Raw genomic sequence first — 15,756 nt, forward strand, 5'->3', positions numbered from 1 at the left:
TTTGGTCCCTGGAATCTATACTGATGCTGCAAGGGCATCCCAAGGTCTTATTCTAGAAAGTGTGCCCACAGCCCAGCCCTGGTCTCCCAGGGTCATACCCTGCAGGTATTGGATGATGCTAAGGTTTTGGGCCTTGGAGATTGCCTTCAGCACACAGAAGGTGGGCTCCTTCCAAAAGGAGCAGCTGTGCTCCCGAAGACACATCGTGGCAATCACGAGAGACTGGAGCTCGTTTCCAGAGAGAAGTCCCTCCAGACCCTGAGCCTCACCGCAAATGTTGAGCAACATCTGGAAAAAAAAGCCAAAGAGACTCTGGTTAGGAAGCCTCCTTCCTGTGATGAATTTGTTCCCTAATTTTCCATGTCTCAGCGGGAAGGATGGGGTTATATGTGGTCACCCTCTGCCCCAGACCAGGGAGGTTCAATGCAATTTCCTCAGAAGGGCCTCCATTTATACTCTACTATAAGTCAGGTCCCCTTGTCCTTATTTCCCAGCACATCTCTCACTTTTCCATCAGAGCACTTAAAAAATTGGACACTGATCATTTATTCGTGCGATTGCTCTCCCCATTTAACTTCTCTATCTCTCTGTCATCTCTGTGAGAGACCGTGGGTCCGGCACAGTGACAAACCCAAGAGAAGTTCTCTACATTTTGTGGAATGAAATAAGGAAACCCTGAGGAACTCTGATGTGGTATCACTGTGGCTCACATTCTGTCCATACATGGAGAGGACCAGGAAGACAGGGCTGCACTAATTCCCTGCAGAGCACATAGAAGCCACACAGTAAAGACTTAAGTACCCAGTACTGTGTCCTGGTCACCACTTAAAATATGATTTATGTGTAGGCAAATGACACCTAAATTTCTAACAAATGCAGCTTATGGACAACCCACCATAAGTGGGATCTGCTAGAACTCATGAGATACCCTCTGGTAAAGATGATTCTGGCTTGAGAATTGGTCTAAAATGGATGGAGATGTGGACGTGCATGTTCAATGGACAGCTGTCCTGGCAATTCCCAAATGGTCCTAAGTACCTGCTCTGTGCGAGACCCTGGCCAAGGCACAAAGATGAGTAAGATACACAGCCCCCCCACCAGAGAGGCAGGAGGAGTTTTCTGGAGAATGCAGCATCCCAAAAGCTGAGAAAGCAGAACTTGTCAGTAAGGGGGCAGGGGAGAGAGGTGAGAAGTTATGTTAAAAGTCGCTGCTGGTCAGAGAGGATAGGAAAGATGGGTAATGACATGAGGACATAGCATGTGATGCTTAGCGGCCTGAGACGGCCTCTGAGAGGAGAGATGGAGGTGACCGCACAGAGTGGTGAAACGCCTTTCTGTGAGCAGACTCAGGAGCCAGATTCCCAGGGTTCCAATCCCAGCCCCGACCCACCACCTCTGTGACCCTGGACTCAGGTTTACTCACCATACCTTAGATCACAAAACCACACGCATCCTGTGGTGGAAGAGAGGGCTCGGGGAGGTGACAGATGTGAGGTTATGGCATAAGGGTGGATTCATAGCAAGTACTTAGAAAGTGTTGGCTACAGTTATGCAAGTGGGGCTTAGCATGTTTGTTCTCAGAGGTGCAGGGGCCAGAGACAGGAGGTTCCAGGTGTCCGGGAGGGTCGGCAGGACCTTAGAACACAGACTGGAGGACAAGGAGCTGGTGTGGCCAAGTGGAGGAGGAGGAGCACACCATTCTGGGAGAGAACAAGGGCAATACAAGGATACAATGAGATGGAGAGAAACTCCATCTTCCAAATGCGTGGGGTTCCCCGGCATTTGCAGAGCCTGGGAGAAAGGGGTGAGCTGGGCCCTCCAGGAGAATAGAGGAGCTTCAGAACTAGGGGGAGAGAGATGAAAGGAGGTTGGAGAAGCAGAGCTCGGTCTCGGCCCAGGGGAGTCCAGCCCTCCTCCCACTCACCTGCACAAACATCCTCTGAACTTGAACTTCACTCTCAAAAAGCTCATCCTTTTCCAGAGGAAAGACAAAGAAGAGGTAAAGACACTGGAGGAGCAGGGCTGGGAGCCCAGATTCAGCAACTCTGCCCAGCGTCTCCTGCAAGGGAAGAGCAGACGTGACCCAGGGCCGCAGGGCCAGGCAGAGCACGGCTCCAGACCCAGAGCAGAGAGGTCAGCCAGTGCGGCTGTTTTAGCCACGAACGTGGGTAAGTCACTTCCTCTCTCTGGGCGACGCATTCTCAATTAAGAATGGAGGCAATCATAGGGCCCACTGGGATGGCTGTGAAGATTAAGTTTATATAAAGTGTGTATTATGTGCTCGATTAACATTATATCTTTTACACGATAGATAGATGACAGGAAGGAAGGAAAGGAGGGAGGGCAGGAGGGTGGGACTGGTGCAGAGCAGAAGTCAAGGGCTTTCCTGGCAATCACACCTCTGATTTTGGTGGGTTTCCTCCTGATGAGGGAACTGGAAACTCAGTAGGGAAGAGGTGGTTGAGAACAAGTACAAGCAACTGAATTAAGGACGTGCTCAGGGCCCTTTCCATCCCTTCGTCCAGACTTAAGACCTCATCGTGACCTAAACAGCCCTATAGGTGAGGACCAATAATCCAGAGGGCCACACCGCAGCTAAACAGCCCCAGGGCTGCCAGACAGAGAGGAGACAGGGAGTTGGCAGAGAGGGACCAGCCTGAGTGTGAAGCTTCCCAGGGCCTTTCTTCACAGGCTCTGCCTGCAGCTGCACCGGGATTACTGTGGCTGTAGCCTCTACATGCATGTGTGCACACATACATGACCACGAGAGAGCACATGCGTGGTTATTAAAAATTATACCGTCCATGCAATTTCCCACCCGACTGACTAATCTCACAGACATGGTGGGTAAATTAGAAAAGAAGAATGTACAGCCTGGGCCAGCAGCAGGAGTGTAATGCAGGCCACTAGTCCCTAAAAGCTTCCACTGCAGGTAGTGTCTGCCCTCATATTGGACACGTGGCCCTGCATGACTGCACTCAGGGTGACTCTCCCTGTCCTCCAAACTGCACTGCCTCCCCAGAAGGCCACCTGCTTACTGTCTCACTGCTTTGGGGGCAGACTCCTCGCAGCACAAAACAAGGCTTTAGGTTACTTTTTACTACTCAGACTGAAAACTGTCCTTCTCCAGGGGCTGAAAAGCCCCCACCCTGTGCTCCAGGCCACTGTCCCTGATGGTGGTCCAGGCAGTTTACATGGAAGAAAAGTCAGATGGTCCTCCCGCCGGTGAACAACTGTTCGCTGTGCTCCTCTCTCACCTCCTGGGACTGTCTCCAAATGCCTGTCTGATGCCTCTGTTCACCATTAGACAGAGGCCAGCCACCACCCCAGCCTGGTTCCCTGCTGTTCCTAGTCTGGCACAAGGACGCTCACAGCGGGCAGCCTCGCGAGATGGAGGAGCCTCTGGGCCTGCCCTGCACAGGGCCTCGGCCACTGCTGCTGATGGCCACAGCTCCCAGGGACTGTCCTGCCTGAGAGGACACCGGTCATCGGCAAACCACTCAAGGTCCCTGCTTCGTGGTGGGAGGCCGTGACCGCAGCCAGGATGGGGCCTGGGTGGGAAGGGAAGGCGGAGCGGTCGCTTCCGTCTCTGGGGAGGCACGGGGCAGGTGCCGACGGGCCTTGCTCCTTTAGTCTGAATTTAGCAGGGGTAGTAAAGGGCAGTGGCTCAGAGCACAGAGTCAGACAGACGACAGCTGCATATCACGGGCGAGCCTGACTTCTCGTCACCAGCACAGCATCCCTGTAATCTGACTCGTAGGGTTTGGGGAGGATTAATTAGTACAATGCATGGGATGCACCCAGCCTCACCCTGACACACAGGAAATACAGTCCATACACATCAGTCATTGTTGATCCTCACACTAACCCTAGAATGGAGGCATTATTATCCCCAATTTTAGAATTAACAACACAACAGAGATGCAAAGAGGTCAGATTATTTGCTCAAGCTTACACACAGCTTGTCAACTGAAAAGGCAGGATGTGAATATGAATTTCAGACTCTGAAGTCGACGTTCTATATCCGAGGGGAAGTAGGGAAGGAAAAACGATATATCAGTTTCATGAAAATAAAGACACCCTTGAGACATGGCACTGCCCTGAGCTGGGACGTCCCTCTGTACACAGGTGAGAAGCACCCAGGCTGGGCCACTGGGGCCTGGAACTTACCGAATCTGTCCCCGTGAGCACGTACACTGACTTCAGGAGCAGGTAGCCATCCTGCTCTGCATCCGCATCTCCCTTCCACCGCAGCAACTGCCCAGCTGCCACCCGCGCTTGCTCTGGCAAGAGTGTGGGGGAGGGGAGAAAGGGTCACCAGCAGGGCAGCGTGGTGGCCTGGTCACCCAGCTTCCCTCCACTAGGACCCCTCTCTCCATGAGATGTGCCTTAGCGTCTTTAGGGAACTTCTGCCTCTTGCCCTCCCAACAATGACACCTGCATCTGTAGCAAACATTTCACACTCTGCCACATGAATCTCCTTGGAGGATAGCCTTTATCATACCACCCTCCCTGTTCAACAACCGTCAATGGCTCCCTATTGCTAAATAATAATAACAAGCTCCTCGGCAATTGGACTTGCCACAATCCAGTGTCTTTTCCCCACTTCCTGTATCACACAGCCCCTTTGGTCACAGGGATTCCTGCAATCTACACCATGCTCAAGCCATTCCTTCCCCCTGGAATTCCCTCCTGCCCTCAGTCTCACAGCCCAGCCTCTGGGGTCCAGCTCCCTGAGTGGAAGGATGCAAGTCAGGAGATCTGCAGCAGGAAACATGCTTGGCTTTGGTTTCTGTGTGTCTGTGTGTGTATGTATGTGTGTGTGTTTGTGTCCCTCCCAGGAGCAGCAGAGTTTCCCAATTCCCTCTTCTCTTCCCTCTTCTAGCCTTTTCCTTTGTTCTCCAGGGTATTCAGTGGCAGAACCTGGCCTTCCGTTTGCTTTCGAAGTCACTACTCTAACTCCTCTAGAAAGCAGAGAGGGGCGTAGCCGGAGGCCTGGGAGGGGTCTACAGAGCTGTTTTGCTTACTGTGAAGTTCTCCAGGACCTCTCTTCTCTTACCTGCAGGCTTTCCCACCAGTGCCTTCTGTATTTCTTGGGCAAGTTGGTTGGAAACATCTTCAGCCAGCCTTTGGAGACTGGGAAAGCAGATGATCCCCACGGAGTGTTCCCAGGCCTGAAGTGCAACATGCAGGATTCGCTCAGAGATGTCAAAGCTACAAAGCAAGGCATCAGAATCACCTCCTTCCCTCCCTGCCAGCCCAAACCAATGGCTCAACTCGCTTTCCCAGGTGCATCCGAAGACCACTGAATCACCTACCCTCCAGCTTCCACTGTCTCCCTACACTAGTGCCTAGGAATTCTTCAACTTCCTGCTGAGCTCCAAACACCTCCAACTGGCCCCTGGACGTCTCCCCTGAACTCGTGCTCCTGAAACATCAAACACACATAACTGAATCCACTGCCTTTCCCCCAGACCTGCTGCATCTTGCCTCAGTGAATGGCCCTACCAGGCACCCACCTGCCCTAGTGGGAAATTCCAAGAGTGATTCTCTACATTCTGCGTCCCTCCCCTTCCTCACCATCGATTGCTGTGTCTCACTGATTCTCCTCTTACACACTTGTCAAACCTCACGCAGATATCTTAGTTTTAGTCATGCAAGTATTTCCTTCAGATAAATTCTAAAAAGTGGAATTGTAGGATTAAAAAAGTAGGATTTTCAATTAAAAGAGTGGGTTTCTTTCCTTTTTTTTTAGTGATTTGGTACCTATTACTAACTACTAACTCACTCTCCAGAAACAATTTACCAGATTAGCCTCCAAGGGCTCCATGGAAAAGGGCTGATTTCTCTCCACCCATGCCAACATCAAGCACTGTGGTGCTTTTTCATCTTAAATGAGAAAACTTATAGAAGAAAAAATATCTCATTTCAATTGCAATCTTTGGATAACTAGAGTGGATGAATGCTTTTCATGCCTCTTGAATTGTCCGTTTTTACTCTTAGCCTATTATTCTATTGGAGTTTTCACTAGTTTCTTATTTATTTAAAAAATCCCTTTATATATAAAAATCATTAACCATTCGTCTATAATACTATCTCGACTTTTTCGAATTTGTCATTTCATCTTTAAATTTGGTATTGTTTGGTTTTGCTGTACAGAAATCTGAAATTCCTATGAAATGAAATTTCTCAGTCCATTCCTTTGCTTTCTGGATTTAGTTCCAAGCTTAGGAAATCCTTTCTCAGGCCAAGTTGTTGTCATTGTTTTTAACCTCCTATTTCTTTTTAATTTCCTTAAAATCCTTTCGTATCTGTCCCTTTAATCTCTATCCCATCTGCTCATCTTTTTCCTCAGACTTTTTCCCCTTATTGTTTAGGATACTGTTTAATAGAAGTCTTTTACAGTTCTGCTTGGGATGCCAGACTCTTTTCAAAATTTCCTCCCAGTTTCCGTAGTAATCCTATCCCTAGATCTGCTTTTCATGCAAGCCTTTTCCCTTTGTTCTCCCTTCTTGTCACAGGCTGAGTACAGAGTGGAGTGACTGTCCTCGGCCCCAGACTTGAGTTCCTGGCAATTCCTGATCCCAGGTTCCCACCAGGAAGGTAAGCTGCTGTGCCAATTAGTGGCCTCTATGAAATGTAATTTTGCTGAACTCCTGTCTACTGCTCCCACTCACCAGCCATATTAAATTATGTTCCTGCCCAAAGGCCTGACCAACTTTTTTTAAGCTGAGATCCTCCTTCTAGAAAGGGTGAGAAACACATAAAATTTCAAAAGGGAAATCATTTTCAATATGTTTCCTTGCAATAGATACTACATTTGTTTAAAAGTAAAAACCTTTAAAACTCTTCTCTATATGAAAAGACACCATATACAAAATGAGGAGGCAAACCACAGATTGGGAGAAAATATCTGCAATGCATATAACTGACAAAGGAATGGTATTTAGACTCCTATAAATTAATAAGAAAACAATCCGATTTTTAAAAAAATGGGCAAATGAAACAACAAGTAACTTATTGAAAGATAAATGGCAAATTACTAATAATCAGGAAAATGCAATCTATAACTTCAAGGAGATATTTTATACTTTTCTGGTTAGTAAAAATGAAAAATCTGACAATATCAAATGTGGGTGAAGGTGAGGAAACATGAAACCCCCATACTCTATGATGGAGTGTCACTTAGAAGAACCTCTTTGAAGAAGCATTTAATGTAATCCAATAAAGTTAAAGGGGCACACATCCAAAAACCCACCAATTCCAATCCTTGGTATAGTCCCTAGAGAAATGCTGGCACACATGCACAAGGAGATGTGAACAAGAAATATTCATGCAGCGTTATTTTTGATTGGGAAAAACAATGTTCATCAATAGGATAATGAATGAATAATTTGCGACATATCTATATAAGGATATCATATAGAACTGAAAAAGAAAAGAAATAGAGCTGTATCAATATGGATAAATCCCCAAAATAGAATGTTGTGGAAAAAGCAAATTGCAACAGTATATTACAGTATGAGTCTACAAAAACCTGTGAGACTATACATAAATTACACAATAATATTACTTACGGTTATAAAAATACACCCATATTACTGTATAATTTACATATAGTCTCACAGGTATTTTAGAATGATACTGTACTATACTTCTGTAACTTGCTGTCTCTCTATATATCATTTCCCACAGGGCATGATTATTCAGCAGGTTGGGAGTTACCATTGGAGGAGGGTGGAAGGGGAATGAGTTCTAGAATTCATACACAGGTGGCTTTAGTTTATCTGAAATGCTTCATTTCTTTTATATGGGTGGTGAGTACTTGGGTATTCTGATTTGAACAAAACTTTGTATCTGAAATACTTAAAAATTTTCTGCCCTATAAACGAACATAGTCGCACCTTTCCTTTGTAAGTAAAAAAGCAGTACATCAGAACTTTGCTAGAACTACAAAAATACTAGGTGAATGTTAAACGCTATTATACATAGTAGACCTTCACCAAATATTTGATATGCAAACACATGATTACGAGACCCACAGTGTGCAGAACGATGGCTGAATGTGTTGCCGAGTGCTGGTTTTGTGCCAAATGCTGGGCCAAGCACTGACACGCATTGTTTCCACTAATCTGCATAGGGATTGGGATTCTTATTATTCCCACTTTACAGAAACAGAGGGTGAGCCATAGGGTAACCCTAGAGAACCAGTTAAGCAGCAGAGTAAAGAGCTGAGTTATCTCACACATACCCAAGTAGCATGTGCATGTCTAAGAAATGTATGGCTACCACCTGGAAACCAGCTATCACCTGGAAAGGCTAATCTCTGGAGAGATAAAGTCAGTCCTTCTGGCTGGGAATTTCAGTGGTAACATTATTTCCCTCCCCAGGACTGATATCACATCTGCTATGATATCTTCCTAACAAATTCCTGTGCCTCCTCCCTGCAGTGGCAAACCCCTCAAAGACCAATTTGCAGGCAGTTGACTCAGAGGCATCGAGATCATCTTTGAGCAGTGGGGCTCCAGTAGGCACTCTGCAATAAAGCAAATCGGGCCACTGTGAGTTGAACAGTAATTGTACGCTCAACCGGATTCTCCCAAGGCTCACGCTCCTTCCTGGGACCAAGATGGCTACTTCTGGAGGCCCCATTAACTCTTTCAGGCCACTGGGGTGCTGTTTGATGCACAGAGGCAATCATTTACTGAATGGCACCGTGGAGACCCCAAAGAGTTAAGGCAGCTTTTGAAAGGACCTAATTTTTTTCCCAAACTGGGATTTTCATGCTGGGAGAATATTGCTCAATATTTTTTTAAAACTTTTATTTACTTATATCCTCTAAACTGCACCATCATGCCTCGTGGCTGTCCCCTCACATGGAAGAAAGAGAAAGAAAATGGTGCTCTGGTCTCCAGAGCATAAGGAAGACAGAAGCTCTAGAGGAGATGGGAGAAAACCCCAGCTTTGAATGACAGAGAATCTGATTAGTTTTCAAGTGTGACTGCAGTATTACTATTTCTTCATTGCCTCAGAGTTTGGTGGTTTGGCCTTTAAGTGAACTCAAAACATTTCAGAGATTTTACATGAGTTTCCCCTGATAATGTGACACAATTGATTCTCTCCTTTGTAAACAGAAAAAAAAAAAAAGTGATGCATCAAAACTTTACTAACATAACACAAATATTGTTCCCCTGAGAAGGGAATAAACCATATTGCAGGCCCCACTCTGAAGTGGATTAGAGTCAGGGATGGACAAGAAGGGGTATTTACCCTCACCACCCCCTCTGGATACCACACTTGGAAATAACTGTTGGTCATCCTTGTTATTATATTTAATGTTACTTCTCTCTCTTCCATAGTCAGTTGGGTCCATGCTGGGTTTGTATGAGAATAATTGACCACACCCAATGGTATAAACTCCGTACCACTGGCCAGGCAGTTAGCCTAAGAGTAGCTATACACACCTGTGTACATGCACATGTACACACACACACAAAAATACACTCATCTCCAAGTACAACTGATTTAGTGTTAATTCCAATCCCTCCACACTAGGAAATAAATGGATTCCTGTCCATGTTACCTACCGTTCTGATTATCTATTGCTGTATAACAAACTGGACCCAAATTGAGTGGCTTAAAATAACAGCAATCATTTATTTTTCTCATGGATCTGCAATTTGGGCAGGGCTCAGCAGGAACAGCTTTTCTCTGCTTCACTCAGCTGGGGCAGCGAACAAGGGCTAAGAGATCCATTTGCAAGATGGCACACTCACATGGCTGGCAAGTTGTGCTGGCTTTCAGCAGCAAGTGCAGCTGCAAGGTCAGTGGCTTTGGTTTCTCTCCACATAGGCTTTTACTCGGGGCTGCTTGGGCTTCCTCACAACATGGAAGCAGGGTTCTAAGCGTGAGTATTTCAAGTGACAGAGAGAAGCTACAAGTATCTTGAGGCCTGAGCCAAGAAATGTCATTTTTGCCCTATTCCATTACAAACCCATCCAGATTCAAGGGGAGGGGACATAGATGTCACCTCTTGAAGGGAGCAGTGTGAACCCATCCGCAGTATCTCTAATCTACCGCATCCACAGATTCCCTTTTTTTCCCATGTAGCCCCACCTCCCAGGTTGTCTGTCCCAGACAGTGAGGAATTTTACACTAATTTCTAAGGATTCCCTGTCTCGCTGCCTGCTTTCTCTCAAAGTACATATTCTAAGAACAATCTTCAACAACTACATCTGTAGCTCTAGCTTTCTCCATCTATTATTACCCAATATCTCTATGCAACGAGAGGACCCAAGTGGTCCCCTTTCCCCCAAAGCAAACTCAACTGAAGGCCAACAGGACCTACCCATGCTTGCTAGCAGAATGCCTTCTTCTCTTGGTGTAAGATCTTATGATAGGAAGGGTTCTAGAAAGACCAAAGCCCAAGGCTCTTGGCAGAGAAAGAGTAGCAGTCAATTGAATCCTTCCTGCAAGCACTGCTGTGCACTCTGGGAAGTCATTGGCTTTGTGCTGCTTCCTGTGTGATGCAATAAAACCTCCTCCTTGTCTGCAACATCCTGGAGTCAGCTGTCCAAACAGCACATGTGCAGGGGGTGGCATTCTTTTTGTATGAAAGGGGACATAGGTACGAGGCAGGCAAAGCCATTGCCCAGTGAGTCATGAGATAGGGAAAGAAACCAGATGTGCTCCGTTCTATGAACCTCAGCACTGCCCGAGGGAATGCAATGGTTAACAACACGAGCCTGGGTGGACTGCCCAGGTTAAGTTTTGCTCCCCACTAACAGCTGGCTGATCTTGGCCAAGTTATGCAACATCTCTAAACCTCCCTTTCCTCATTTATAAAGCTGGGATAAAAATAGCACCTACTTCACAGGGTTATTATAAGGGCTTGTAAGCATGGAACAAAATGCCTTGCTTAGTTAGTTAGAGCTTGGTGAATATTACTACCTATCATCAGTGAAAGTAACCACTTGCCCTGGCTTTGACCTAGGAAGGGGAGTGATGGAGCTTGGTAGAGGAGGAGAGCCTGCAGATCCCAGTGAGAACTTCATTTCTGACTCATCCCCTCAGGGCAGCTCCCTGCTGGGATTCCAGTGCCCTGAGACTCCTTATCACCAAGACAGTCACCAAAATGTTGAGTGGGTTTACTCCTTAACAACCCTGCAGTGTTTCTTCAACTTGGGAGGCAGTGGGGCTAGAATTTACTATAGAACCAACCAAGCCCCTCTTTGTATTTGCCTCATAGTTGATGCAGATTTATGTATAAACAATGGCAGGATAAGGGAGAAGTTCATCCCCTGCTGTGTGTTGGGAAAAATCATATGTGAGAGAAAGCCAAAGAGGCTAAAGGGAAGTTCTTTGGGAAGAACATGCCAAAGAAGCAGCTCTGAGGGAGTCTGCCTCACAAGACAGTACCTATTGTTATATCTCAAGACTCACTAGGTCAAGGCAGGTGACATCCCCTGAGGTGGGGCATGCACCACTGCCAACCTTCGCCAGAGCTCTAACTACACATGGACCACCCCTTTCATGTTGGGTCTGACTGACAAAGAGTCTGGGCAAGTTAGGCAAGATCCCACAACCCAGGGACATAGCCTTTCCCAAGCAGAACTTAGTCAGAACTTAATAAGAACAACAGGTTTGTAGACATATAGGCCTTAATAAAAGATATAGATTTTAAGAAAATGATAAAAAGCCTGTAATAATCTGCCTCTACAGGGTTCATCAGAGGTGGGCTCCAGGGATCCAAAACATAGCAGATTTTGTCAGCAGTTTGGGGAATCGTGGTGACAGGATCTCAAACTGCACATGTGCAGTCAGTTTCCAGGAGGTTGGTGGAAAGGTGATGGGGATCATGTCTGCTTTCCATGTGCTGTGGGCTTTACAATCCTCATATGATCTCACCCTCACAGTCTCCCAGCAAATTGGTATTGATTCCACTTTACAGATGAGGAAACTGAGGCTCAGTAATATTTAGTAGCTTGCTCAAGGATGCACAGCTAATAAGCAGTGGAGCTGGGACTGGAGCCCTACTGTTTGACTTGAAAGCCCATGTATTCAACAATAGGGCTATTGTTCCTCCTGTTACCAGGAAATGGTTTGGGAAACATGGACCAATACCAAGGTTCAGTTATAATAGGAACAGCTTGCTATCCATGAGGTCAGTGCCTACAGGGTCATATAACATAAATGAGTGATATGGGTTGGGTGAAAGATGTTAGGGAGTGGGGGACTAGGGTAAACTGAGAGACCAAGACCATCTTCTGTTTAAAAGAGGTGCCCCTAACCATCTCCATCCAATTATTGGTATTACAGCTACAAATATTTTCAAGAGAAATCTGAAATCTGAGTCTCACCTGAAAACTTTCCACTTTGAAAAAATGGCACTAATTCATTTTTAACCCCTACAAGCCAAACAGAACACATTCTGGGTGCTAGTCAGTTATCCTCTGCTCTGGACAGATGCAGGTAAAACCTCTATCTGTCTTCCTTACTTTCATAGCACCAGGCCCTAGAACAGAGTATAGGAGCTCAATAAATATTTGTACAACAAATGAATGAGTTCTCAAATCAACAATCTGGAGAGAGGCAAGGAAGTATCAAGCCCTGGCTCTCAGATGCAGAGTCCTTTCATCAGAGCTAGGGCTGCCCAGAGGGGTGGAAAAGATACAGTGCAATGGCTGAACCGCATATGCCTTCCCAGTGATTTGGGGGGGAGGGCGGCAGGCGATGCTCACATTTTTCCTTTTATAAGGCAAATTTGATCTGAGAACTGGGTGAGACAAAGCTACCTCCCAGAAGCTGGGGTCATTAGAGCAGGGATGGCTGGGAAGGAGAAACCTGGCCTCTCTCCTTATCTAGTTCCTCTTTTCCAGTATGTTCCCTATGCCCCAGTTATCCAATCTGTGAAGTGAGTTGGATGGAGTATACAAATCTGAAACATGGAGAAAAACAATGAATTCATGGACAATAAGTTACTTGGCAATTTTTTACAGAAAGGCACGCTTAAGTATTCCACGCATCCTATAAATATGATCCCAAGAAAATTCTGAGTGATCTTTGGAAATCCTTAAGTATTCCTGGTTAATAAGTGAGATGAAACATATTAACAAAGGGGTTTCCCAATAAAAACCTGCAAAGATTCCATCTGTTCTAGTTTACTTTCAGATGTGAAAGGTATCTCATATTCTCCGTACTTTGAATGTAGGTACATGGTTTTTGTAATAATAACCCAAACTCAATAGTCAAGCAAAAACTAAGTCTTCATAAAAAAATGCATTTCCAACTCTACAGTTAGACTTCAATATTTTCAGCTATAAGGCAGACCTCACTGGCAGGAGCTTTATTCCAAGACAATAAAGGAAATCCCTTGTACCCAAACTGTCACCAGCTGCCACTAGTCAGAGTGCCAGCCCAGTGGACAGGCTGGACTTGTCTTGTGTGTCTGAAACCAGGGGAGGGAGCACTGCTTTGCTGCTCCCATGGATTACACCTCAGTTTGCATTATTGGCACAATTTATGTTCCGGCTCTCCCAGGCCCTGGTGTTGGCATTACTGGTGTTTGAGGTTACCAGCCACCCTGCCACTCACATGTCAGGACACAGATGCTTTTCTAGCTCCCGAAGGTACAGGTTTCTCCTCTGGCTCCCAAGCTGGGACTGAAAATATCATTGTTAAACAATCTCATTTTTTTAAACTAAAGAGACAATGGTACTCAAGAGCCAACTGTCCATCCTTTCCAAGCCCATCCTCACCCTGGAGATGAGCCTTGCTTGCTATCTTTATTAAATAGCACACACTCTCCTCTAAGCAACCAGTCAGAGACCACTTGTGATGATATTAAAACTACTGACTCCAGCTTCCAATCATCCCAGAAGTGTCCCCAGAGTGCTGTATCATCTTTTTACAGTTTCAAAAATGAGAACACCAACCTTTAGGAATAGTGGGAGAAGATTCAACAGGCTCTTCTGATGTTCAGCTGAGCTCCTGGGAGCCAACTGCTGGTATTCCAGAAACTTCCTTTCTAGCATCTCCCAGAGGGCAGTGGGGCCAGGGGTCTGCCCTCCCCGTGGGAAATCAGGCTGAGCAACATCAGGCTGGCCTTTATTTTCAGAACCTGGATCCTCAGCTCTGTCTTCAGCCTCTGAGACCTCTTTCGCCTCCATGCCTCAGCAAAGCAGATCTGAATTCAGAACGAAGAAGAAAAATGAACAGTCCTGTCACAACACTTTCTGATGAAACTGATTGTGGGACAAGGTACCATCCTCATTCAGTCCAGTTCCTGTTGCAGATGGTTCCTCTAAGAATCTGAAACTGACTAAAATAAGGAACACTTCTGAAAAAAGAGATTCCAATTTAGATGTGACTCATATTGACAATCTAACATTTGCCAGGCACCATCCTGGGCTCTTTACACAGACTCTGTCACGAAAGAGATGGGTATTCTTATTTTTTCTATGTAAGTAAGGAAACTGACTGAACCAAAAGGCACCAGGGTAGTGAGACATCCAGTTGAAATGCAAACCTTTAACACCAAAGCCTGTTTTTTGATTATCTGACACTGCTCCTCTTTAAAAAGGCTGAGTAAATAGAATAGATGTGTAAATATCCCACCAATATTTGTAGAGGCATGTAATTCTGTATCTTCTATTTTAACTTCCTTCTACCACATGAGATGAAAAGGATGTAAATTCTTCATTCTCAGCAACATTTGCTTCACACTCAATATTTTTAGAGGAATTTGTCCTCAAAATGACTCTTTAAACCCCCAAGTTAACTTAAAAGAACTTCTCTGTTAGTGCACACAAAAGTAATGTGTACAAGCCGGGGACCCAGGGTCAGTAGGCGTGAGGATAGGGACGTACACCATGAAACTAGCCAAAGGCTGATTTACCAGATAGGTAAGCTTGAGAAGGTACCTTTATTTGTGTCCTTGACTTTTCAATTGTCATACTCTGTAGCCATGTCAGAACTGACTCACAGAACAGCAAAGGTTTGCCGGTTGTTTTTTTGTCAGGAGTGCAAGAAACTCCCAGCAGGGACCAGAGTGTCCAGGTTCCCTGAAAGAAGCCTTCCCAGGCCACGATGTCACCACATAGGAGTCCATCCCGGCATCCTGCCAGCAACCGACAGCCACCAGTCAAGGGACAGCAAACAGACAGATGGACACGGAGGTGGGTCTCCCGGTGTTTTGCTCTGGGCTAAGCAGCTGCGGAGGTGTGTCATGCTTTATTTTTAGCCCAAACACACACCCCTTGCAGGCTAGAATGGGCGTTAACTAAGGGTCATGTGGCCAGATGAGTCATCCCTCTTTGGAACATTCTCACCCTTTAGGTACAAAACTCCATGAGTCCCTGGCCCTTTTTCTATCACACATGCTTATTGCTCTCAGGCTTCATTTGCAGAAGTCATTTTCTTATACAAAAGCCATGTATGTTCAGCATTGAAAATTGGGAAGAAAAAAAAAATACCAGGAAGAATATCAAGGCCTATATCCAGAAAAATGACTGTTGATATTCAGGCTTTTATCTACGAATATACTGTTTAATGATATTGTTGAAGCAAACTTTTTATCTGTACTTTTGCTTTTTTTGGTTGGCTGTCTGGGAGTTGGTGTGGGTTTATTTGTTTCCGTTTTGGGGTTGACCCTCAGGGACAGGTGGCGGGGTGCCTCACACTTCTCAGTCTCAGCATGGTCTCTTTCCTGACCAGGACCAGGTTCTTCTCTGGCACTGGTGGTTTATTCATTCTTCC

The 15,756-nt window shown here is 45.8% G+C and overlaps 1 protein-coding gene across 1 annotated transcript in view; it reads right to left on the reverse strand.

Moving 5' to 3' along the window:
• WDFY4 (WDFY family member 4) overlaps window positions 1-15,042 on the reverse strand; it is a 253,283-nt gene extending 238,241 nt beyond the window's left edge. The window contains exons 1-6 of the mRNA XM_036829672.1: window positions 14,922-15,042; window positions 13,935-14,185; window positions 5,060-5,174; window positions 4,171-4,283; window positions 1,925-2,059; window positions 99-288 (exon numbers count right to left, since the gene is read on the reverse strand). Coding sequence (XP_036685567.1) covers window positions 99-288; window positions 1,925-2,059; window positions 4,171-4,283; window positions 5,060-5,174; window positions 13,935-14,168 — 787 coding nt within the window. The 5' untranslated portion in view covers window positions 14,169-14,185; window positions 14,922-15,042. The remainder of the gene's footprint in view (window positions 1-98; window positions 289-1,924; window positions 2,060-4,170; window positions 4,284-5,059; window positions 5,175-13,934; window positions 14,186-14,921) is intronic.
• Between the last annotated feature and the right edge of the window lie 714 nt (window positions 15,043-15,756).

Source organism: Balaenoptera musculus, chromosome 16 (assembly GCF_009873245.2).
Source record: "Balaenoptera musculus isolate JJ_BM4_2016_0621 chromosome 16, mBalMus1.pri.v3, whole genome shotgun sequence".
Lineage (NCBI taxonomy): Eukaryota > Metazoa > Chordata > Mammalia > Artiodactyla > Balaenopteridae > Balaenoptera > Balaenoptera musculus.